This window comes from Dendrobates tinctorius, unplaced genomic scaffold (genome assembly GCF_039654945.1).
Source record: "Dendrobates tinctorius isolate UK_male_01 unplaced genomic scaffold, ASM3965494v1 ptg000143l, whole genome shotgun sequence".
Lineage (NCBI taxonomy): Eukaryota > Metazoa > Chordata > Amphibia > Anura > Dendrobatidae > Dendrobates > Dendrobates tinctorius.
In genome coordinates, this window is record NW_027361810.1 from 33,623,160 (window position 1) to 33,650,343 (window position 27,184).

Genomic DNA, 27,184 nt, shown 5'->3' on the forward strand with positions numbered 1-27,184 from the left:
TACCTACTGCAGGGAAACTGTAGAAGAGGAGAGGAAAACGCAGGTCAGACAAGCGAGGGTTCATACACAGAGAGGGCTGTGTGGTACCAGAGGGACGAGCAAAGAATAGTCAAGTCACAGGCAGAGGGTCATACACAGGGAGGTAGCGCAGTACGAGAGGGACAGGCAGATCTCGTAACAGAGACAGAACCGGGTCAAAACCAAACAAGCAAGCAAGATATCAGGCACACGTAAGCACGAGGTCAACTAACTCAGCCGAGGGCAGGCGTATATCTGACACCGGACCTAGGTCAAGTGAGCATTAAATAGAAGCCCTCTGCCAGAGAGAGGCAGAAACAATTACCCTCTGTCAGACCAGGACGGGCCAAAGACAAAGCCCATCCTGGATCATGACATCTTTATTCACTCAGATTTTTCCAAAATTAGAGGATAAAATTCAGCATAGTACAGACAAAAAGTTGCATTATCAACGCATTTCAGGTGTCACAGCACCCTTAATTATCGTTCACTTCACTTCATCATTGAGCTGGATTTTCTCTTCATTGGAATTCTATACGCCAAGACACGGTGGTTCCGTGCTCCGAGCCTCATGATGTCCTGATCGGTGAGCAGGATTGTTTTATATTACTAATACTGACTACCTTAAAAAATGCCCACATTTTACAAAAATGGTAAAGGTAATAATAGAAACCTGATTTAAAGTGGTAGTCCAGGCTTGGGATCCAAGTCTGCAGTCACTTTTTGTCACGATTCTCCAGTGGGCAGCCATATGACCCCAAGTATGATATCTACATACGTCCGGCCATGTTCTGACTAGTCGTACCCGGCCTCACTCCATTGAATAAAGCCGTGCACGTCTAGTCAGCATGTGATTGAATGGATGAAAATCGCCAGCTCCCGGCGCCGGAAAATCCTGACAGCACATTCACAAGTCTGCAGTCACAGAGTGACTGCAGGCTTGAACCCCAAGCCTGGACAACCCCTTTAAATAAAAGGTTAAATTGTGATAAGATATTCTCTTTAATTGTAACAGAAATTAAATTTTTACATTTTTTTGGACTTCTAAATTTGAATATAAAAATGAAATAAAACACAATATAATAGGAAACGTTTCCTATATGCATGATTTGCAAGTACAGGCTATTCTACGAGTGCTGTCAGCAACGATTCATGGGCTGTAGGGCCCATATTGGCCAAGGAGCTCCAAATATGGTCCAAAGGTCCAAATCTGCTCTTGCCCAATGGAAGAAATATTGTAAAACAATGATTAAGTCCTTGATTTGCATCTAATCACTAAATGTATACTTAAAGGGCTTGCCGCACAAAGTTTAAAAAGTGACAATAAACCACAGGCCAAACTTTCAGGATTAAGTGGCTATAGGAAAAAGTGTGGACCTGCTGGAGCAGGAGACCGTTTTACAGAAAGACCCTCAGTTATGGCTTACAGATGGTGTCTGGAGCATAATACTTCCCCAATAAAGTATATAGGTTCTTTTTGAGGCAACCCCATCAAGAGTTCCCCCTAGATGCCTTTTATTGCATTAACCCCAGTGATTTCCAATAGCTCATCATTTTTTGGACAAAAAGAGATTTCGTAAATACTAGTTTTAAATGAAAAAATGTTTTGTATAAACCCCACATTCCCCCATGATGTAATAATATAACTGTACAGTAGAGTATAATCGCATAGTAAAACAATGGTGTTGCGGTTGGAAAAGATTAGTAGCATACCATGTTCATGTCAATCCCATTGGTGTAGGTCCACGCATGCTGAAAATATTCTTCAAGCCTCTGACGTAAAGGATTAGGAATTTGGTGAAATCTTATGAATTCTTTTACTCGGAGCATTTGCATGTGGTACCGTGCTGTTCCTGAATATAATCTTTGGATTATTGCAGACACATTTCCAAAAATACTTGCATACATTAATGCTGGATTGAAAAAAAACAAACAAAAAAAACAAACAAAATTATATTAGGAGAGCAAATAAATGCTGTAAAATCCTAACATAAAAAGTTTAGATATACACGGTAGATGAAAAAAATAACTTACCTGAAAATAATAATAATGATAAATTTTATTTCTATAGCGCCAACATATTCCGCAGCACTTTACATTTCAGAGGGGACTTGTACAGACAATAGACATTACAGCATAACAATAATCACATAGATCATAACAGATACCAAGAGGAATGAGGGCCCTGCTCGCAAGCTTACAATTTATGAGGAAAAAAAGGGAGACACGAAAGGTGGGTGGTAACAGCTGCCCTGATTGTATGGACCAGCTATAATGTTAAGTGTGCAACAGTACAGGCACAGAGGGCTAATGGATGCATAAAGCATGTGGGAACATGATGCGGGGAACCTGGTTATGGTAAAAACTTTTGGCTGTGCATCATAGGGATAGATTAGGTTAATGTGTTGAGGCGGTAGGCCAGTCTGAATAAATGTGTTTTCAGGGCACGCTTAAAATTGTGGGGATTGGGGACTAATCGTATTAACCTGGGATGTGTATTCCAAAGAATTGGTGCAGCACATGTATAATCTTGGAGACGGGAGTGGGAGGTTCTGATTATTGAGGATGCTAACCTCAAGTCATTAGCAGAACGGAGGGCGCGGATAGGATGGTATACTGAAACAAGGGAGGGGATGTAGGGTGGTGCTGAGCCATGAAGAGCTTTGTGGGTGAGGGTAATAAGTTTGTACTGGATTCTGGAGTGGATGGGTAGCCAGTGTAATGACTGGCACAAGGTAGAGGCATCGATGTAATGATTGGAGAGGAATATGATCCTGGCAGCAGCCTTCAAGACAGATTGTAGGGGGGAGAGTTTGGTAAGAGGGAGACCGATAAGAAGAGAGTTACAATAGTCGAGACGAGAATGAATAAGAGAAACAGTAAGAGTTTTTGCAGAGTCAAAAGTAAGAAAAGGTCGAATTCTAGAAATGTTTTTGAGGTGCAGATAACAAGAGCGAGCCAGTGATCGTATGTGGGGGACAAAGGAAAGCTCAGAGTCAAGCATGACCCCAAGACAGCAGGCATGTTGCTGGGGAGTAACACTGGAACCACACACGGAAGTGGCAATTTTGGGTATAGGTACATTAGTAGCGGGAGGAAACACAAGGAGTTCAGTCTTTGACAGGTTCAGTTTCAGATATAGTGAGGACATGATGTTAGGCACAGCGTTTAGACAATCGCTGGTGTTTTCTAGAAAGGCAGGCGTGATGTCAGGAGAAGAAGCATATAATTGGGTGTCATCAGCATAGAGATGGTACTGGAAACCAAATCTACTGATTGTAATGTAAAATGTCTGTAAGGTAGAACTTTCTAGAATCCTCAATTCTTTCCAGAAAATTGCCTTGTCACACAGCAGCATCCCCCCTCCTTATTAGCTGTCTGTCCGTACTGGTAATAGGACACTTCCTCTATAACATTTGGCCCCTCTCCACAGAAGGGAATGCTAATTAGTTAAGGGAAAGCATTTCCTTTGTTCTCAGATCTGTGGCTGAATGAAACTATGTGTGATATTAAAGAGACTGTACCGCAAAAACCATACACTGCCAAGATATAATAATCATATCACTGCGTGGGCAACGAAACCAGCTTTTATAACCGCTAATTTTCGCGGCTCTAACCCCTCCAGAAGCTGAGATATGGATTGCTCCCAAACGGAGTGTCCTAAGTATGGCATGTCTGATGTCGTTCTATTATATTCAATGAACTACAACCTATGAGGCCCTCAGTGAGTTGATACTAGCTTCCCTCATTGAGATATGGTCATCATAAGTTTTTTAGTTAATTGGCAACTTGGAGAAAGGGGAGATGAACTTCTGCAGACTGCCCCTTTCGTGATGTCACAGACCCTAGGCTATAAGGTATTCCCTACCAATTTCCAGTCAGTTAAGCTGGAGTTCTGATGCTGAACAGACCTACCCCATGTCTTGGGATGTTTGGCCGCTGCCCATCCCCCGAGCCGCATGGGTTGCCTAATACCAACTAAGCACATGTAAGTGTACTTTCTGCTTTCATCCCTGTTATGTTATATTTGTATTGTACATATTTAATGTCTCAACTTTATAGCAACTTTTATCTATGTAATTACTGCCCACATTTTGGGAATAAATGATAAAATCTATTAGCTCTGTCTCCATGCTCTAAGAAACGAACTCTGCGCCTTTGTTAGATAATCGCTACTAATTTGGGGGTTTGCCATGGACCCTCTTAATTAACTCTTTGATTAAGTAAAGCGTGGCTGGTGGCAGCGTGGCGTGTGTGGTTGGTTAGGCGGGTTGGCAGTACGGAAAGGATCTTATATTGCTGAATGAGTGGTTGAGGCCACAGCATTGATAATTCCCTCACTGCAGTAGCCTAATTGCCCGTGCACAACAAGCAGCCCGTCCGGCGACTAATTATCCTAGGTGCAGTTCCCTGACTGACCTGAGGGTAAGGGGGGTGCCGGAGAGCTGCGAGTTCCAAAGTGGAACTGAGAAAGTGGGATATACATAAATCCCCGCAGTTCTTGGAAGGTTGTTAGCAGTGGTGGGGCATCCAAAATAATGCACCTGCGGTAAATTATTAGAGCAAGATTAGCTTGCTGTGTGTTGGTCAAACGGTGCTAGCGGTGGGATAACTAAGATAAGCCCCCACTGTGCCTGTGATAGCCGTGTGCCGGCAGTGCGTTGCGTCCCTCCATCCACTAACATACCCGTGTCAGGGGTGGGATCATGGCGCATTGGTGGCATCGGTCGTGCTGTTTGTCACACTGATTGTTTGACCAATAGGGGCAGTGTACAAAGAGAAGAGGAGGGGGCCCAGGACTGATCCTTAAGGAACCCCAACAGTAAGGGGAAGATGAGAGGAGGAGGGGCCAGCAAAAGATACAGTAAAGGAGCGGTCAGAGAGATAGGAGGAGAACCAGGATGATTTAGCGAATCCTGCTTTGAGCAGGGGGTTGGACCAGATGGCCCAGGAGGTCCCTTCTAACTCTACGATTCTATGATTCAGGAGAGAACGGTGTCCTTGAGGCCAATGGAACGGAGCATAGTGAGGAGGAGCTGATGATCCACAGTGTCGAATGCTGCAGAGAGATCCAAGAGAATTAGCATGGAGTAATGACCATTTGATTTAGCTGTTAGTAGATCATTAGAGACTTTAGTGAGGGCAGTTTCAGTAGAGTGTGAAGAGCGGAAACCGGATTGGAGAGGGTCGAGAAGAGAGTTATCAAAGAGATAGCGGATAAGACAGGAGTGGACCAGGCTTTCCAGGAGTTTAGAGATGAAGGAAAGATTAGAGACAGGTCTATAGTTAGCGGCATAGTTTTGGTCGAGGGATGGTTTAAGTAGTGGATGTATGACGGCATGCTTAAATGAGGAGGGAAAGATACCAGAAGAGAGAGAGGTTAAATATTTTAGTTATGTGAGGGGTGACGGCAGGGGAAAGGGGCTGGAGTAGATGTGACGGAAATGGGTCACTGGTGCAAGTGGTTGGGCGAGAAGATGCAAGGAGCCTGCTTACTTCTTCTTCTGTGACTGGTTCAAAATCAGAGAGTGAGCTAGACGCAGTGAGGGAGGGAGGACAGTGCATGGTATGAGGTGATTGGGAGATAATTTCCTGTCAGATCTGGTCAATTTTTTCTTTGAAGTAATTGGCCAGATCGTCAGCTCGAAGATCCGTGGTTGGGGCCTGTACTCTTGGGCTGAGTAGAGAATGAAAAGTGTCAAAGAGACGTTTAGGGTTATTGGACAATGAGGTGATGAGGGTGTTGAAATAGGTTTGCTTTGAGAGGTGAAGGGCAGTGTTGTATGTTCGAAGCATAAACTTATAATGGATGAAATCTTCGGGTAGGTTGGATTTTCTCCACAGATGTTTGGCGCACCTGGAGCACCGCTGCAGGAAATGTGTTTGCAGGGTGTGCCAGGGTTGTCGCCATCTGTGTTGTGGTGTTCTATGTATAGGAGACGCAACTTCATCCAAAATAATAAATTACTCATTCTTTTTAAATACAAAATATTTGATGTTTTCTTCTCTTTCCATACATCAGTGAAGGGGATGTATGGTGAATCTGTGCTTATACTGAATGGTCTGTAGTGTAGCAGGATTGTGTTCATAGAACACTCTGGCTATGTTCACACATTGCATTTTTGATGCGTTTTTTTTTCCTAAATCAAAACCTCCTCTCTTGGCAGTAAGAAACTTGAATAAAAACATAGATTTTGCTTAGTTTTTGTTACTTTTTTGCAGCATTTTTGTCAGGACTCAGGGTACATTTGTCTCTTGTCAATACTGATAAAGTTTAGTGTAAAAAAAAAGTCTGATTCTACTTCATCAGGTTTTGGCACAAAAACACAGCAAAAACTGATACCTGCGTTTTTTCAGCATTTTTTTACCCCACCCATTGCTTTCATTGGCTGAAAAATGCTGAAAGAAGTGATGTTCCATTTTGCAAAATACTGAAGACAAAAAAACGAGCTGTGTGCATGAGATTTCTGAAATTTCATAGACTTTGCTGGTACCGTAAAATGCAGCTGAAATTTACATAAGAAAGCATAAAAAAACTGCAACGTGTGAACATAGCCTTAGACATATTGCTGATAGCTATACAAAACTCCTGAAGTGTAAATACGTGCCCAACCCGTAAGCAATATAATAGAGAAAACTTCGAACTCACAAAGTTGTGATGAAAAATAGATAACTTGTTTGATAGTCAATCTGTATCAGGTTTACTCATTTCAATGGGGTCAAGCTGCAGTGTTGTGCACCATGGGTGGCCAGCAGACCACTTCGCATGAAAAAAAAAAACAATCAAGAGGACACGACACAGCAGTAAACCAGTCCTGCATCCCTTCATTGTCAGAATCAGTAGGCGTCCTAGAGGTTAAGTATATCCCAGCGATACGCCATCACTTTGCTAGACGGGAATTCCAATTTCATCGACTGTATTTGCGAAAAGCTTAGAAAAAGAGTTGCATTTACTAAAGAATAAAATTCCTGGTGACTATCAATGTGATCTTCCCTGAAGCCCGTTCTGACTTTTGTGATATAACATGTAATATTCTCCTGATATTTATACTAATGAAACCTATTTCTAGATCATTAGTCATTGCAAGTTACCTTCAGAGACACGAAGACCTTAGAAACCTGATAGAGCTAATTAGTAGTTAGTTTAGAGGTCTCACTGCGGAGAATTATAGATCACCCTCTTGCACTTAAGCAACAATTATCAAGGTTGGATATCATCACAGGTCCATAAAGCATAACAGAGATGAAATAGATACAAGCCAACTGGTTCTGAATGGATAGTCCTAATGAGAAGAGTGGGAGCTCTGGGCGGGTTTGGTAACCTTCCATCGCAATTAATTATCTGTCTAAAATAACATGGATGAAAATCAAATGTCGTATGACTGATTGGTATAACCTTGTCTTTTACTCTACACCCATGGTCTCATTAACTACAAATCCACTTTTTCAACATTGTGCCCTTTTTTAAGTTAAATCAGAGTAAAATTAGAAAAGTGTAATTTGTTGATCTACTATTCTAAGAACCCCAGCACTGCTAGAATTATGATGCCATGGGACTTTAGGAAACACCAAGGCTCTTTGTTCTGGTTCGAAGTGGTGCTATTCACAGTGCAGAACAAAATTCTAAGGCTATGTGCACACGTAGTTTTTTTGGTGTGCGGATTTTGGAGAGAAAACCGCAGGTAAATCTGCAGGACAAAAGTCCTGCGGTTTATCTGCGGTTTTGCCTGCGGTTTTACACCTCATAATGGATGAGGTGTAAAACTGCAGCCTTTCTGCACCAAACAATTGACATACTGCGGATTGTAAACCGCAGCAAAACCGAATCAGCAGCATGTGCACAGCGTTTTTTAATTTCCATAGGAAATAAAGGTACTGTACAACGCAGCAGAATCTGCTGCGGACCCGCAGCTGCAGAAACGCTGCGGAACCGCAGCAGAATCCACACCGTGTGCACATACCCTAAAGGTCCTAAGGGAACTTTTACTTTCGCGATTAGTCGGGGTCAAAGACTCCACTTCTCTGATGTTTTCCCAGCTCTACGGGCTCGTGCAGACGTCCGAAGTTTCAGTCTGAGTGTGACCTGTCAAAACGCCGGATGGCACTTGTACCAATATTATTCAATGAGGCCGTGGAGATGTCCGATTTTTTTGCTCGGACCAAGTGATTTGAGGAAAAAAAAAAATCATAGTATGCACGATTTTCCCCTCATAAAATTTTAAACTTTTTTTTACACTTTTATCTTACTTTTTCAGTTCCCTCCCCCCAAGAGGAAATTAACCTGCAAGTGTTTGCTCACTTGTACAATATTCGGTGACACTTCAGTAATACAGCATATAGTGAAAATCATCATTTCAAGATGACATCGATAGGGGCTTCCAATAGGCCATTGAAACCCACTGCATCATGATGGGTGTGATGTAGTGAGAGAAGAGTTGACCCTGCCGAGTGTTTTTCTTGGCACTCTTTGGCAGTCACATAGAGAGTACAAAATGCCAGTCTTGATGAATGGGGTCCTTTATCTTATATAGTTATAAAACACCGAAACATAGTATAAGTCTAATACAAGTTACATTAATCTATATTCTACAAAAAGCAACAACATCGCTCCTGCACCTTAGCAGTCCGCCACTTCCTGTGGACCGACCCCATAATAGTTGCCATAGCCAAACTAAAGCCCAAGGGAGAATGTATTCCCTAATCGTCAATAAATGGGATATAACATTGTTGTTCATGACCATTCCAACAATACATAACAGATAAGGTGATTTTTAGACCGTGGTACTTACAGCCAATCAACATAACACAAATGGAGAAGATTTTTTCCGAGTTGGTATTGGGTGACACGTTTCCGAAGCCCACGCTTGTCAGACTGCTGAATGTAAAATAAAGGGCTGTCACATACTTGTCCTTGATAGAAGGACCAGAACTGGGATCACTGTAGTTATACGGCTTCTTTATTTGATCTCCTAATGCGTCCAGCCAACTGATCTTGTGAATTAAGTAAGGTCGTTCCACGTTGCCAATTGCATACCAGATGCAAGCGAGCCAGTGAGCAATTAATGCAAAAATGCACATGAGCAGCATTAGGACGGCAGCACCGTATTCGGAATATCTGTCCAATTTTCTTGCAACTCTGACCAAACGGAGTAATCTTGCAGTTTTTAAGAGTCCGATGAGCGTGGTTGTCTGTGAAGATAACATATGGAATTATGTGGTTTATTTATACACAGGTATGTGCTCAAAAAATACCACCCACAAAGAGTTCATTAGTTCTGAACATATGATTGCTATTATGGTGTCATGGGGTCTGATTTTATTGCATCATGATGGATCTCTTAGAATCTGATCTGTTTGATAGATCTGTCATGTGATCCAATACAAGCTATTGAAGTGTAACTACTTAGTATATATTTTTAGGTAACACACCCACTTAAAGCTTTGTAGGTCTCTCAAACTAAGCAGAAGACACCCAGCCCCCGAGGAGCAGTATATAAGCTCAGTAGAAGGTCTATGTCTGGGCTCGTATAGATTATCAGGGCACCTGCTTTGTGATTTCATTGGTGAGGTCCAAGTTCTCAGACCATCACTGCTCAATCTACAGGATATATTAAGTCTATGCTCACACACAGTTTTTTGAAGCGTTCAAAATTACGAGTTTTTCAAGCCTCCTTTGTTTTGAGGAGTATCCCTTTTCCTAAAAAAAATTGAAGAGCTTTAGAAATGGTGTTTTGCAGCTTTTTGATAGGACAGTGCTTTGACTGGATCAAATTTCATCAGAATCTGCTGCAAAGAAGAGATAGGTACCTTTTTTCCCCACCAGGTGTTTTCAAAACCCTTTTTAGGAAAAAAATATGCCTGAAAAACTTCTCATACCTTAGGCTATGCTCACACAAAATGTTCCAAGGACTTTCTTGAGCAGATAGGAATATAATGACTTTTTTTTAACTAAGCTCCAAGCATAGTAGCAAATATTTTAAAATGGTACATGGTAATTAACAGTAATTTAGGATAAGTGCTGCAAGATTCTCTCTCTTTCTCTCTCTCTCTATATATATATCTACACAGTGCGTTGCAAAAGTATTCGGCTCCGTGGAACTTTTCAACCTTTTCCCACATACTGTATCATGCTTCAAACATAAAGATATCAAATGTAAATTTTTTGTGAAGAATCAACAACAAGTGGGACACAATTGTAAAGTTGAACGAAATTTCTCGGTTATTTTAAATTTTTGTGGAAATTCAAAAACTGAAAAGTGGGGCGTGCAATATTATTCGGCCCCTTTATTTTCAGTGCAGCAAACTCACTCCAGAAGTTCATTGTGGATTTCTGAATGATCCAATGTTGTTCTAAATGACTAATTATGATAAATATAATCCACCTGTGTGTAATCAAGTCTCCGTATAAATGCACCTGCTTTGTGATAGTCTCAGGGTTCTGTTTGAAGCACAGAGAGCATCATGAAGACCAAGGAACACAACAGGCAGGTCCGTGATACTGTTGTAGAGAAGTTTAAAGCCGGATTTGGATACAAAATGATTTCCAAAACTTTAAACATCCCAAGGAGCACTGTGCAAGCGATCATATTGAAATGGAAGGAATATCATACCACTGCAAATCTACCAAGACCCGGCCGTCCCTCGAAACTTTTGTCTCAAACAAGAAGACTGATCAGATATGCATCCAAGAGGCCCATGATCACTCTGAATGAACTGCATAGATCTACAGCTGAGGTGGGACAGTCTGTCCATAGGACAACAATCAGTCATACACTGCACAAATCTGGCCTTTATGGAAGAGTGGCAAGAAGAAAGCCATTTCTCAAAGATATCCATAAAAAGTGTTGTTTAAAGTTTGCAACAACCACCTGGGAGACACACCAAACATGTGGAAGAAGGTGCTCTGGTCAGATGAAACCAAAATCTAACCTTTTGGCAGCAATGCCAAATGATATGTTTGGCATAAAGTCAACACAGCTCATCACCCTGAAAACACCATCCCCACTGTCAAACATGGTGGTGGCAGCATCATGGTTTGGGCCTGCTTTTCTTCAGCAGGGACAGGGAAAATGGTTAAAATTGATGGGAAGATGGATGGAGCCAAATCCAGGACCATTCTTGAAGAAAACCTGTTGGAGACTGCAAAAGAACTGAGACTGCGACGGAGATTTGTCTTCCAACAAGACAATGATCACAAACATAAAGCAAAATCTACAATGGAATGGTTAACAAATAAACAAATCCAGGTGTTAGAATGGCCAAGTCAAAGTCCAGACCTGAATCCAATCGAGAATCGGTGGAAAGAGCTGAAAACTGCTGTCACAAACGATCTCCATCAAACCTCACTGAGCTTGAGCTGTTTGCCAAGGAAGAATGGGCAAGAATTTCAGCCTCTCGATCTACAAAACTGATAGAGACATACCTCAAGCGACTTGCAGCTGTAATCACAGCAAAAGGTGGCGCAGCAAAGTATTAAGTTAAAGGGGCCGAATAATATTGCACGCCCCACTTTTCAGTTTTTGAATTTCCACAAAAATTTAAATTAACCAATAAATTTTGTTCAACTTCACAATTGTGTCCCACTTGTTGTTGATTCTTCACCAAAAATTTACATTTGGTATCTTTATGTTTGAAGCATGATACGTGGGAAAAGGTTGAAAAGTTCCAGGGGGCCGAATACTTTTGCAAGGCACTGTATATGTTATATACTATATACATACACATCTCTCAATATGTAAATTCAAGATAATAAGAAATGAAGCACTGGAAAAGCCCATGAATATGCAATTTTTCTGAAGACCCTTTTGTATAACGAACGGTGTGACAGTGTTGGAAATACAGTAAAGTTGGAAAAAATTTGAGCCTTATTACATATAAAGGAAATAATGTACCATGGCAAAATTAAAATAGAACCTATTATCTGGTGCTGGTTGGCACTAATACACTCCCCTTTCCTATCACAGACCAGGCAGACTCTTAATTCCCAGAATTTGTTTTTCGTTTGTGGGAGCAAAATAAAGTGGCCAACCAGAGGCGAAGACTTCCCCATTATGACTTGTGTTTTGAAACTGTTAAACTGTAAAGCGCTGCGGAATATGTTGGCGCTATATAAGATTATTATTATTATTATTCTTGACCGGTCGATGGAACCCAGTCTTTAGTTAATAGGAGAATTGAAAGTAACTTTGTTGTAGTAAAACGAGCTTAAAATTATGCAAAAATTAAAGAAATACATAGAAAAATTTCAGGTAACTATTCCACCTGCTTTAAAGTTTGCAGTGATGGAAATGTAGATTGGAGCCGTTCCAGTGAAACAACTTCACTAATTAGGAAAAAAATCAGCCTCTATCACGCTTCTTCTCGGGGCAATGTAAAGGAACGAGTAGTATTTTAATCAGGACTCCTCAAGAAGCCAGAAAAGCGTTTCTATTTTTTAATGACAGGTAAAAGGTTGTAGTTGGCATATTTAGTAATGACATTATGCTGACACCATAGAACGCCGGCTGATTTTAGATGTCCTGATTCGGATCAGTCCAAGGATGAGGAAAATTACTGCAGATATGGGTTATAGAGAGGCCCGGCTCCGCACCCTGATCTCACCTCTAATATAATTATGGAATGTATAACCAGAATACAAATCCAGTGTCTTCAGGAGCCCCTGGTATAGAATGCTAACCAGTACTGAATATTAAAGATTGCTGAAATATTGAGGAAAGTGACTTCCTTGTTTGGTCTTTCAGCGATAACGGCGTAGAGGCAGTCCTTATGAATTATACTGGGGCCCCTGGAATCAGGAAATCCTTTCCGGCTTGGTCCATTCCATATTGTAATGTATTTTTCATAGCCTCGAGCATTTACCTCTGTATTAAATGCACAAGTTGCACAGTTTTCTAAAATACTATATGGGTCTGATTTATTATGGCACCTGTCGCTTTTTGGTGAGCTTTTTTTCATTTTCCTCCTGTTGTTAATTTGCAATCTTTTTTTCTTTTAAAGAGGTTGTCCACTACTTTTATATTGATGGTGCATCCTTAGGATAGGTCATCAATGTCTGCTCAGCTGGGGTCAACACCCAGCACCCCCCCTTCCCAATCAATCGGTGCCGGTGGCCGGAAGTACTCTCTTGCCAAGCACCTCTGTCTACTTGCAGTGGCTGGGGCTTAGTACTGCATATCTGCCTCCTATTCAAATCAATAACAGGTGGATGTGCAGGACTCTGCAGCAGCCACTACGTGTAAATGGAGCTGCTCAGTAAGTGAGTACTTCTGGCAAATGGCCACCACTGCTGAAACCGATAACAGCTGGTTGGCAGGGGTGTTGGGAGTTGGACCCTGGCTGGTTAGACATTGATGACCTACCCTAAGGCTAAGTCATCAATGAAATAGTAGACAATCTCTTTAATTCCCGTTTTTTTCTTTTGCTTATTTTAATGTTCATCATTGCGGGCAGAGTTAGGGGCATCCAAATCTTTTTGGCTCACTCGTCATTTCTGACTTTTTAAAAAGTCACACATTTTTTCCCACAAATGCACTCCAGTCCCCTGCTAGGAGGGATCCCATGAAATTTTTCAACAAATTTTGCAACACTTTAGGGGAACATATGACTTTTTGAACTAACAAAGTTTCAGAACAGGTTAAAAGACAAAATTAAAAAGAGCTTTTTTCATTTTGCACAGGACTCATGAATAGCATGCGCCATGTTGAAGAATTTGGCACAGGAGTCAACAAATGTCACCATAATAAAGAAAAGAAAGTGACTTCCTCTCCAATCCTTTAGCATTTCCAAGATCTCTGCTTACTTTACATGAATATGGTTAAATTCTTCTTTACACTGCGACGATGAAAATTGGGATCTGGTCAGGACATTTTTTATGGAATCCATGGCTGGTCGTAGTACAAAAATAAAGCCTGTAGTAATCAGAAGTTCCAGTTAAGAAATCGAGCTTTGAAGCCACATGAAAACTAGCCCAGAAGTGCACTATGGGCGTGTCACTGCACTCTAAGTGCTTCATCACTCCTCCAAAAGCACTTCAAGGTTAACTGTCATGTGGCTTCAAAGCTCGATTTCTCAGCACTGCTACGTCGGATTACTACAAGTCAGGTATCATTTTCATTCTTATACCTGGACCTATACAAGACATAAATTTTAACAGCAAAATTATCAGGGTCTTTGTAAAATGTTTCCACGAAGGTGACACTTTTCTACAGTTGCAAATTGATGGCTGTGCCAAATTTCCATCACAGGGTCAGTCATTTTAACCGGAAAAAAGAAAAAGAAAAACTTACGATTGTGCCTCTAATGCAAATATGAAGACAGACCAAACTTTTTTTGGGCTGCTAATGTATTTAGCTCAATGGGGTTTGCCTAGACTGGATACAACTTTAGCAAACATTCATTGATAAGTTGGAAAAGTTTTCAGACTGGGTGTAAACAAGAACGTTTCCATTCATGGTAAGAAACTATAAAATAAAATGACGATGGATTGGATCGAAGTTGCAGAACTTTTCATTGGTCATTTCTCTTGGGTTTATGATGCACAGTTTTCATGGTAGCTAAGAATAAAGTCTTAAATGAAATATTGTCTGTTAATTATACCCGGAGTGAAAATGATGAGAATGGAAATGTATCTCTCGAGATTCCATCATCCATATTTAAACATGAACATCTCATGCTAAATCACGATTTTACATAATAGTCCCGGAGAGCGGAGCACCGATGGTACAGCCTTGGGATTGTTCAAACACTTTCAGGAAATAATTCTGTCCACATCATGATTTAATTTCCACTATTTAGCAGATATTCATTTCCTTGCAGTAAGAATTACAATCGTTCAGGGACCAAAGGTCACAAACATTATTCCTTCTTGGTGAATATTCAACAAAACTAAAGGCTCCTGAAGGAATACAGATCTGAGATAAGCAAACTTCTCCGATATTTATCAGACTGACCAGGAAATGTGCAGGGGTATGCCAGCTCACATAAAATGGAAAAATGCCATTTCCGGGCTTTTGAGGAATTTCCTGATTTTGGATTTAAAAATAAATTCATATTCATTCATGTATATGTATATATATTAGTGATTAACCCCATTATCCCCGGGACAATTTTCGTTTCTTCATCCCCTTATTCCAAGACCCATAACGTTTTTTTATATTTCAATCAATATGGCCAAGTGAGGGCTTGTTTTTTTGCGGGACGAGTTGTGCTTTTGAACATAAACACTGATTTTACCATACAGTGTAATGGAAAGTGGGAAAAAATTCCAAGTGTTGTGAAAATGCAAAAAAAAAAGGTACAATTCCACAATTGTTGTTGTTTTTTTTTTTATTATTTACCCTGTTCACTAAATGGTAAACTTGACTTAGCAATATGATTCTCCAGGTCAGTATGCCGATACCAAATATGTATAGGTTTTATTTAAGTGGACTCATCGCATTTTAATTTTTTCCGATCTGGGCATGTGCGAGGAATTATTTCTTGTTCCCTAGTCTATTGCAAAAAAAAGGGGGAGACAAGAAAGCGCAATAGGGTCTTATCCACGTTACAAGAGACAGTATATCATGAAATATGCTCACCTGGTTAGGATGAGATAAGAGCGTGTAGGTAGCGGCTGCTGCAGATCCACAGGTCTTCAGCGACCAAAGAAATCATGAATCCAAAGGGAGTTTGTAGCTATATTCCGCGCTGCCGCTTTAGACAAATTCCAGGAGAATGCTGTATGATTGCAGTGGTTTTATTCTACGCGTTTCAGGGGTCTCATGCCCCCTTCATCAGGAAATACCACAAATACATACAGGTATCACAGACATAAATAGGTTTGAAAGGATGCTGGATTTCAAAAAAATGAGTGCCAACAAGTCAGATGGTGCAGTGTCAAAGTTCAATGACACTACATGATTAACAGTTAACCTAAGATATATTACAAAAGAATACGTATTTTAAAAGATTTTTTGATTAAATTTTCGTTTACAAAACAGATAATAAAGTCAAATTTACGATTAAAAAAAAAAAAAAAAAAAAGGGAAGGGGAGAGTTTATTCCTGTTTAGAGGTGGATACCTTACAAGTGGACTATCATATGGAAACAGCAAACCGCTTTTTTTCATTGAAAGCATTGCAATCTTTATACAAAAAGGGGAAAAAAAGTAAAAACATAATTTTAATTCTTTACCAATAAAAAATATATAATTTTAGTTAAATTCTAAAAAATTAAATATAAAGTTATTTTTTAGTATAGAGGAAATGGGTTTAAAAAATAATAAAGGATGCTAAAAGCAGCAACACACGAGAAGCTGCACAGCAGTCAGCGCTGCTCAGAATGAGAACGCAGACAGCATGGATTCATTACTTCACTAATACAAAGATCATGGGCAAATTTTAGATTTAACATGAAGCACATAAAAAAAGGGGGTTAATATCAGATGCAGCAACACACAGGACGCTGTGCAGGAGCCCACTACTGCTCAAAGTAAAAACGCAGGATAAAGCGGCAGAGTGAATGGGTGGCTTCATTAATAAAAAAAAAAAAAACTCTTCAAAAAAATTTCTTCAAAAAATGCAACTAACAGAGATAATGTTTAAGACAGAGGTATGAAAGTGATTGCTCCCAAGGGCAAAAGGAGCTAAACCTGATAGGAGGCTATACATATATGTTCAATGGAGAATTGCGTTATAAAATTCATTGAAAAGTTCTTATCAGTAATTACTTGCTCTTTAGGCTCCAGCAATGCTCTCTGATTTACTGAGGTTTTTACCTAGACAGTGGAATTTTTGTTCACACCCATATTCACATGCTCTGTAATCAGAGAAAAAAAAGGAAAAAAAAAAAAAACATATTTATGTATTTATTTAAATAAATATTACTTGTGCATTAGCTCTAAAAGAGTGTTATATATATATGAAAATCCTGTATAGCCTCCTATCAGGTTTAGCTCCTTTTGCCCTTGGGAGCAATCACTTTCATACCTCTGTCTTAAACATTATCTCTGTTAGTTGCATTTTTTGAAGAAATTTTTTTGAAGAGTTTTTTTTTTTTTTTTTTTTATTAATGAAGCCACCCATTCACTCTGCCGCTTTATCATGCGTTTTTACTTTGAGCAGTAGTGGGCTCCTGCACAGCGTCCTGTGTGTTGCTGCATCTGATATTAACCCCCTTTTTTATGTGCTTCATGTTAAATCTAAAATTTGCCCATGATCTTTGTATTAGTGAAGTAATGAATCCATGCTGTCTGCGTTCTCATTCTGAGCAGCGCTGACTGCTGTGCAGCTTCTCGTGTGTTGCTGCTTTTAGCATCCTTTATTATTTTTTAAACCCATTTCCTCTATACTAAAAAATAACTTTATATTTAATTTTTTAGAATTTAACTAAAATTATATATTTTTTATTGGTAAAGAATTAAAATTATGTTTTTACTTTTTTTTCCCCTTTTTGTATAAAGATTGCAATGCTTTCAATGAAAAAAAGCGGTTTGCTGTTTCCATACGATAGTCCACTTGTAAGGTATCCACCTCTAAACAGGAATAAACTCTCCCCTTCCCTTTTTTTTTTTTTTTATCGTAAATTTGACTTTATTATCTGTTTTGTAAACGAAAATTTAATCAAAAAATCTTTTAAAATACGTATTCTTTTGTAATATATCTTAGGTTAACTGTTAATCATGTAGTGTCATTGAACTTTGACACTGCACCATCTGACTTGTTGGCACTCATTTTTTTGAAATCCAGCATCCTTTCAAACCTATTTATGTCTGTGATACCTGTATGTATTTGTGGTATTTCCTGATGAAGGGGGCATGAGACCCCTGAAACGCGTAGAATAAAACCACTGCAATCATACAGCATTCTCCTGGAATTTGTCTAAAGCGGCAGCGCGGAATATAGCTACAAACTCCCTTTGGATTCATTGTTCCCTAATCTGGCATTTTAAATTATACCATTTTGGAGTAAACAAGATGTTTGACTGTGTCTTATTGCATTTAAAAACGCAATTCAGGTGTTTTGATTTTTTTCTTGTTATCCAGTTTACCGATCAAATTATTTGTTTTCATATTTTGATAGATCAGACATTTCTGAAAGCAATGATACCAAATATATATATATTTTAAATTGTTTTATTTGGGGCAAAAGAGGGGGTGATTTAAACTTGTGCTTTTGTTAATATTTTCATATTTTTAAAAACGTTTTTTGTCAACTTTTTACTTTATTTAATAGTCCCGTTAGGAGACATGAAGTTGCGATTATCCGATTTTGTGCTATGTATAGCAGAAATCACGGTCTCCTATGAACGTCAGTCACAAGCTGGCATTCACAGGAGGATTGTAATGACAGGAGTCCTCAGCAGACCCCTGGCTGTTTATAACGACCCATCAACTTTTTTTCTTCAATTTTTTAAATTTATTTTTTAGTCCTGTTAGAGGACTTGAACCTCTAGTCTTTTGATCGCTTACACTATATACCGTTTAATACCACAGTATATAGTGTAATTTTATTTCTCCTATGAAACTAAGCCTGTCGATGAGCTTCATAGGAAGACAAAGACGGCATACACCAGGGCATTCAGCAGGCTGCTGGATGCCTTGGCAAACCATCTGCTCTCCACAATCGCGTCACAGAGAACTGATGAGAAATGGTGTGTGAGAAAAAAGTCATCTAAATAGTTAACAGCAGCAATTGGGGCTAGCTCTGGCCAAGGCCGGCTTTGTAACAAGGCAGCAACTGCTGTATATGAAGCAGGCTCAGTCCTGACAAAAAAATACTCAGCCTTCTCCTGTCGGATTACTGGTCTTCAATAGGCCACTTTCGGGGTCTTCTGACACCTGGCATCCTCGGCATCATTCAGCACTCAGAATCTTTGTCATCTACTGCACTGACTAGACTGCACAAAGCCATGTTATACATCATGTGACTTAAAAATGTCGTGACCTAGTCAGCGCCAGAGACATGAAAGATTCTAGTCGCCTGAAGACATCAAAGATGCCAGGTGATGGAAGATGGTGAAGATGACCCAGTGGAGACTGCCTCAATGATCAGACAAAAGAATATGACCGGAAAAGGGCGGGTCTGCTCGCTGGCACAGGTGAAAGCTGGAAGAGTACAATTTTTTTTACCTATGTTTATTTTGTTCTGGGTTCTAGAGAGACATCAAGACAATTATTTAACATTCACTTCATACTGAAGAAAATTCCATGCAAATTGAACCGAGAAAATTGCTAAATTAAAATTGCACAAAAAATATTCAAAAATAATAATAGGAAACAGAGAGGTAAGGCAGAAGAGCAATGCAGATGTTTAAGAAAAGATGCCCCAGAATTGTCATATTATGAAGAATGAAGATATTTAATAAAACAGGCAGTTCAGGGGAGCAGAGGTCCTCTTTAAAGAGTCACACAATTTTGAAAACTAGTATTATTAAAGAGGTTTTCCCCTACCAATCTTTTTACAAACTCATACTTCCCACTATAAAAACGACAAAATCACCAGTTCTCCCCCTCCTCGAGTTCAGCATTGTGTGTCCAGGCAGCTCCGGTGATTGTGTGTAGGCTGCTGTGCTGTAGATGTGATGTCACGGCTATAACTATGCAAAGTCACCGGAACGGGGCTGGAAATACAATGCTGAACTCGCAGAAGGGGAGAACAAGCTGATTTTGTTATTTTTATAATGGCGAGAATGGAAAAAAAAACTTGAAAGGGAAAAACCAAATAAAGGTAAGAAAAAGCCCAGAAATTCCAAATGGAAAATCTGTAGGTTAGCTGCCAAATGTGAACAAGCCCTTAAATGGACAACAAAAATTATTTTGAAAGTCAATATTAATTTAGAAAACATTGATCAAAATTGTATGAGGGTATCCATCAATTTCCAAAAAGCAGATGATGATATCAAAGCAGAAAGTGATCATTAACCTTCAAACCATGAATGTCAGTCTTTAATTTAAAGGATTTGTCAGTACTGTATGTTTTTTTCTTACAAATGGGCTTATGGTGGTCCTCAAAAAAACCAACCAGACACTCACCTACCAAACTCCTGCCTTTCATTTGCACCATCAGTGTCACCCACCTGTCTCCTCTTCCACGGAGGGGGAGGGGAATGTTACATGACCACTGCTGTAATCAACGACCACATATTGGTTCCTTTATATTTTGTCTAAAATATAATTTTTATTTCCACTCAATTGGATGTTACTGCTGCAGCCAACCATTGGCTTTGGTTTGGCTGCCGTGAAGAAGAAACAAAGAGACTGGCGGGAGACATGACGAACAGTCCAAAAGAGCAACAGAAGTCCAAGTAGGTGTGTGCATATATATATATATATATATATATATATATATTTTAGGGCCACCATGGGTCTAGTTGTAAAAAAAAAATTGTAGTGTACAGCTTCTTTGAGGACATCCTTACCTACTTGCAATATAAAGGACACTCCTTCCTCCAACAACACAATTAAGCAGAACCAGAGAAAACCTCTCACTTTGGAGGACTCTGCTCAACCATGTATTTCAGGCTCACCTGTAATACCTAGTAATTTTCCCATTTCTAAACACTTCACCCCAAACAATGAAAAAAAAAAAGTTTCAGTAAAACTTTTCACTCTTACTCACCTCATCTGAGCCAGATCCAAAAATCAGGAGATCAAATGGTATTGCCGCCACCATATCTATTAGGAACCAGCCTTTGAAGTAATGAATTGCTATTTTTGCAGGATCGCTGACAACTTCTTCATTTCGATTAACATATGTGGTCCGAAAGTTTATAAGAATATCGATAATAAACATGATATCTACAATAAGGTCTACAACATTCAGGGGGTTGCAGGCATAGCCACACGCGCGCCTCTTCTGCTCCTCTAGGTCATTAAGTAGGAAGGCAGCTGAGTAGGGTGTGAAAATGGCAGTGTATATAACAAGCAACAAAATTAACCAGTCCCACACGGCTTTGAAAGGGCTATAGTGCAATATAGTAAACTTATTGATACGAGGTGTTTGAAGTTTATATTCCGGCAAGACATCGGCTCCCAACGACAAGACCTGTGGAGACACATCGTAAAAGATGACAGTCAGTAAAGCAGTATGGATGGGCAGCTTCTCACATCAACCAGTACTTCATGAGGGGCAAAAGAACCCTATAAAGCTGACTTCGAATGTGTACATGAAACTCTTGTTTGGCCAATATCCCTAATAGAGATGATGAGCAAATCTCCCAAATTTTGTTTCGGGAAGATTCACTCAGATTTTATATGGACTGAATCAACAGTAATCAACAGTACCCCAATTACTTTGAAGACATATTTATTATGCTCTGAGGTCTCTCAAAATGCCAAAGCATAATTCATCCAGGAGTTGGAAGGGGGTAAAATAAAACTACAGCAAAAAATATTACCTGTCAGGTCCTAGCCTATCTCCTTATGTCACCTCTACAGCTTCCCAGGTCTCCGAGAAAATATCCCTCTATGTGAAAGCCTTGGCATCATAGCCAGGAGAAGTAAAGACCCATGCAGAGGATCAGTGACAATGAGGAGGTGTAAGGAGTCAGTCCATGTGCACAACCACTGAAAATCCATGTGTGAATGAGATTCCACATAGTAAAGCACGTAATCTGCGGAGGAGCCGCTCAACAGCCGTACCGAAAACACTTCCAGGACCCCGGGTACCATTTTCAGAAAGAGTCTTTGGGATTTAACCAATTTTTCAGAATTTTTGGACTTTTTCTGAATACACATGTAATGCCGCTAATACTAACTGTTATAAATCAGCATCGTTTCTGCATTTCCTGAAAAAAAAAATCAATGTCTCGCGGTAAAATTTGATGTCTACAAAAATCAGAACAACACCAACAGATCCGATAACGGGATACAACATTCTGAGGAACATGACACTGAGCCCCGGCATCCATGCACTGTGCGGACCGAGCTCATGGAGATGAACCCAGATGTGACCATTCTGAGAATTACAATTTTTGTGGCTAAGGTTAATATAAAAATGCAAACATAAAAACAGCAGCGAAATTGCTAGGACATTATTTACTTTAAGGGAAGAGTCAAGTGGCCGTATAACTCGGACGGGGATCCCAACACAATGCTCGGACTAGCCGATGGCGCTCCCAGCTTGAATGTGACATCTTCATGTATTTCGATGCCGCTGTCATGCTCTGATCGGGGGAGATCCAGCGGCCAGTCCGAGCATTGCGTTGCAATCCTCATCCGAGTTATACGGCCGTCTGACTCTTCCCTTACACATATCACTAACTTAATTAAACTATGCTTGGAGTGGGGAGAAGTAAAAGAATGCCAAACATTATGGTTATTGGAAAAATTGCAAAAATAAATGTGTTTCACATCCTACAGTACTTATGTTAACCAAAACCACTGTAAAAACTGATAAGAGTTTTTTTATGCTTTTTTGCACTTACATTTTTGCTTTTTATTGGTGAAAAACACTGCAAAAACGCTAAAAGAAGTGACATTTTGAAGATTTAATAAAACGCAGCAGTTTTCCAACTGAGTCAGGAATAAAAAAAAAAATCAAAGACATATGTGCATGAGATTTCTGAAATCTCTTGGATTTTACTGCTACTGTAAAAAGCAGTTTTTAACTTGCAGAATAAAAGTGGCACAAAAAAATGGAAAAAAAAAATGTAGAGGTTGAATTTTTCATCGTATCCAGATGCATGTTACGCGGAGAAGGGTTGTTTGTAAAGTCAGCATCGGTTCTTCTATTCTGTTGGGTAGCATTTATGCTTCTTGATTTTATGATAAAAGAGAAAATATAGAACGTGGAGCTTCAAAAATTATGTGTTCACAACAATAAAATAGCTGAGAGCAAACGCCGTTTGTTAGAAACACTGCTAGCAAAATGGGTTTGCAACGAAAACATCCATTATCTCACGGAATGTACTTAGTGGTTAGTGCGCCATGAAACAGCAATGGCCTAAAATTACTACAGCAATTTCACATTCTTACGCTAACCGCCAAACAATATAACTGATTTAAAGGGCTTTTTTTTCCAGCAGGAAGGTACCGGCTGTAAAGCACACTCCTAAATGTAACACTATATTACTGAGCACAGCATCAAGTGGCCAAATATTAGGCTACAATTACACCTGTCAAGAATATCAACGCAGGTATAAAATGTGCAAGTATGGTAATAGAAAAGGGCTTATTACATAATGGACTTATAAAATTTCTATTATTGGGGATGGAATTGTCTCATCTTTCTCCACAGTTATAGTATACAATGTGCGTTCCCAGTGCAAGGCTGAAGGGAGCGTAGGGACGTAAAGGACACCAAACAGAGAATTCTTTGGTTCAAACGGCCTCGCTTTATCCATCTTATTTGAGCCGCATCTTGTGCAAATCCAGTGAGCGGTCCATTATGCTGCATTCACACATCTGTGGTTCACAGTCTGAGTATGGACCGCCCGGTCGCTGGCCTTCTAAGGCTTCATTCATTCAGATGGACATCCGTTTTTTGCGTATGAGTGCTATCCATGTTTTTGACAGATAGCACTTGTTCATGTGATAGTCTTTGGGGCCATTCACATGTCCATGATTTTCCAAGGATCGAATGGTCCATGTAATAACACAGAAACAAGTCCGATTTTGTACCAAGTGTCTAAAGGTTTGTGAAAAAATCAGACAGCACTCCGGTGGCATTTGAGTTCAGTCTGATTTTCAAGGACCGTTACATGGAGTAGGGGGAGAATTTTTTTTCTCCCATGTACAAGAAAAACTGATGACTCTCAGACTACACTAGGATCAAACTCATGGGTCTGGTTTTTTTTCCGAGCATGAGAAAAATGGACGTCTGAATGAGGCCTAAGGCTGTCGAGTTTGGGTCAGGAGATCCGTGGCTAGTTCATAAATCACACAGATGTGTGAATGCAGCATACGGGAAGAGTCAGATGGTCATATAACTCAAGACAAGGATCGCAATGCAATGCGTAGACTGGCCATTGGCTCTCCCAACCAGGCTATGATAACATGTATTTCTGTTCAGCTTTCACGCTCGGGAGAACCAATGGCCAGTCCGTGCACTGTGTTGTAATTCTCGTCTGAGTTATACGGTCGTCTAACTCTTCAATGATGGAGATGGACGATGTTCCCTAGCACATAGGGCACCTGTCTAATCAAAATTGCCATCTCTCCCAATTGGGAACAAGTATTAAATATGTTTTTTTATGACACAACTCTTCATTTTTCAACATAGCTTGTGAACTAATTCACAAAACTTGAGCAGGCAAGCTGTTGTGGCCAACACCTTCCTTTCACCAATACCATGTCCTCTCTCCTTTTATTTCCATAGAAGTCAATTGAGAGAGCCATGAATCTTGGCCATCTGTCCATTAAAAGCAGCCAAGGTACCAGGCATGCTTGGGGTCATCAGAGGACGCCTTTCTCTTGAGAAAAGTGTAAGATATAGGTCCTTTGGATATGCAGGAAACGTCCAAGATAATAATATCCCTGTAACTGGGGTGACCAACAAAAATATCTCTCCTTCATATATTTATTTTCCAACTATATATATATATATATATATTAGCTGAAGAGCCTGGCGTTGCCTGGGCATAGTAACCGACTGTGGTTAGTTATAGCAAATTATAATGATTATATTGCACATAAAAAAGTGCATCTAATCCTATCCTGTGTGATACTGACTGCTGAGCCATGTATCTAATCCTATTCTGTGTGATACTGTGAGCTGAGCCATGTATCTAATCCTATTATTTGTGATACTGTCTGCTGAGCCGTGTATCTAATACTATTCTGTGTGATACTGTGTGCTGAGCCATGTGTCTAATGCTCTCCTGTGTGATACTGACTGCTGAGCTGTGTATCTAATCCTATCCTGTGTGATACTGGGGTCCCCCTGCAGTCTGGGTCAGAGGGTGGTCTGTGTTGGCACGGTAATAAATTGTGTTATTTCCAGCTTTACAGAAGGACGATAACACCATAGAAATGATAAGAATGATAGGCCTCAGTTACCACAACTGTCTACAAAGAAAACTGTTGCTGATAGCAACCAATCACAGCTCATTTTTCATCTTTTAAACAGCTCTGGGACAGCGTGGCGAGTTTTGAGTGGTGACTTTTGTGTTTCGACTTTTATGTGGTGAGGTTGGTGTATGTGTGGTGAAATGTGTGCTGAGGGTGGTATATGTGTTGAAGCACGTGGTAGTGTGTGGCGCATTTTGTGTGTGTTCATATCCCCGTGTGTGGTGAGTATCCCATGTCAGGGCCCCACCATAGCAACTGTACGGTATATATTCTTTGGCGCCATCGCTCCCCTTGTTCACATCTGGCAGCTGTCAATTTGCCTCCAACACTTTTCCTTTCATTTTTTCCCCATTAAATAGATAGGGGCAAAATTATTTGGTGAATTGGAATGCGCGGGGTTAAAATTTTGCCTCACAACATAGCCTATGATGCTCTCGGGGTCCAGACATGTGACTGTGCAAAATTTTGTGGCTGTAGCTATGACGGTGCAGATGCCAATACATACATACACTTTTTCCCCATTATGTAGATAGGGGCAAAATTGTTAGGTGAATTGGAACGCACGGGGTTAAAATTTTGCCTCACAACATAGCCTATGATGCTCTCGGGGTCCAGACGTGTGACTGTGCAAAATTTTGTGGCTGTAGCTACGACGGTGCAGATGCCAATCCCGGACATACATGCATACATTCATACACACCCACATTGAGCTTTATTATATATATATATATATATATATATATATATATATATACACACATACACTGCTCAAAAAAATAAAGGGAACACAAACAGCATGTTGCAAATGGAGTAGTGTTCCCTTTATTTATATATCCCGTAAAACAAATGATTGATCCATACACATAAATATAAATTTTAATTATTATTTTCACCATTTTATTATATTGATTTTCAGCCAGTTTACACTGAGGGCTTCTCTACTTAATCTCTGATTATGATTTTTTGCTTTTAACTAGATTTTTGGTCTCATAGTGAAAAAACATTTTTGTCCCTGTAGCTGAACTACTACAAGGTCGTCCGCACTGTTCAGCCATGTACAACACATCATTCATTGCTCTGTACTCAAGAGACAACCACAGATACAGTGAGAAACATCTATCATATAGCTTGTCTGTAACCTTGGACATTGTCTATTTTCTGTTGAAATTGGTCAAGGACCTAGCAGGGGTATGAGCAAGTTCTACAGTAGACATTTGGCGCTGGTCTGCTCAATGGACTGGAACACTGACAAAAGCGATCGAATATATTTGTGGTGTATCCAAAGCGCAATTGTTGGTACACTCAAAAAGTTCTACTTTTACTTTGGAGGCATCTCAGGGTCAAAAAATGCTGCTCAAGTCATATCGCATTCGATAAGCATTATATGGTATGAAAATGATTCCGCCAAATATTCAAGTTCTTATACTGTACATCTACCTGATGTTCAATTAAATCTCCTGGTATATCTTATCTTCTTATTGTAACACCCCTTTAGGGCTACCACGGTACACTGGGTGTTAATGGGGGGGCGACTCATCTCTCTAGGGCGCTGTGCCTCCACCTGAATCTTGATTGGAGCTCTCTCTGGGACTGCAGAAGGACAGTTATCTTCTGCCAGGGGTTGATTCGGGAAACCCCTGCCACAGCTCAGTACACACACTCAGGGAACAGGAGTAAAACCGTTTAACAGGTTTATTGCTATGCGGCAGAATTGAGGTGGGTTTAAAGGAATAACATACAATACAAGTAAAGGTGCTCTATAAAAGTCAGATACACATCATAGTCTACTTCTACTCCGACCCTGCAAATATAACGTAGCAGGTTCCCCCTCTTTTGTATTAACTCAGTCCAAACGTTGGGCCCAGTTGCCGCGGATGTTGGCGCGCAAATTAGAACCGTTGGTGCACTTAGATGAATATTACTGTCAATAGTCTGGGTTGTAGTGTACTCACTGTAAATAGCGCTGGTAGAAGCACAAGTCTCAGAAGGGCACTCACTGTGTGTCTCAAACGGTCGGAGGGTTCTCTGGACACCAGCTGGGGGCAGCAGGATTTAGGCCTTTATGTGGTGGGAGTGCCGGCAGAACTCTCCGGGTCTTTTATGTTAATTGCCTCGTAGGGTGACAGGACCGCGCTCTCTCCAGCAGCGCGGGTATCTCAGCGGGGGCCGCCACACTCTGCA

The 27,184-nt window shown here is 40.1% G+C and overlaps 1 protein-coding gene across 5 annotated transcripts in view; it reads right to left on the reverse strand.

The window, feature by feature from the left end:
- Positions 1-27,184, reverse strand: part of KCNH7 (potassium voltage-gated channel subfamily H member 7) — a 385,987-nt gene that overhangs the window by 90,613 nt on the left and 268,190 nt on the right. For all 5 annotated transcript variants that reach the window (XM_073545747.1, XM_073545745.1, XM_073545746.1 and 2 more), the window contains 3 exons: positions 20,613-21,038; positions 8,808-9,207; positions 1,732-1,931 (listed from right to left, as the gene is read on the reverse strand). In XM_073545747.1, the coding sequence (XP_073401848.1) occupies positions 1,732-1,931; positions 8,808-9,207; positions 20,613-21,038 (1,026 nt within the window). The remainder of the gene's footprint in view (positions 1-1,731; positions 1,932-8,807; positions 9,208-20,612; positions 21,039-27,184) is intronic.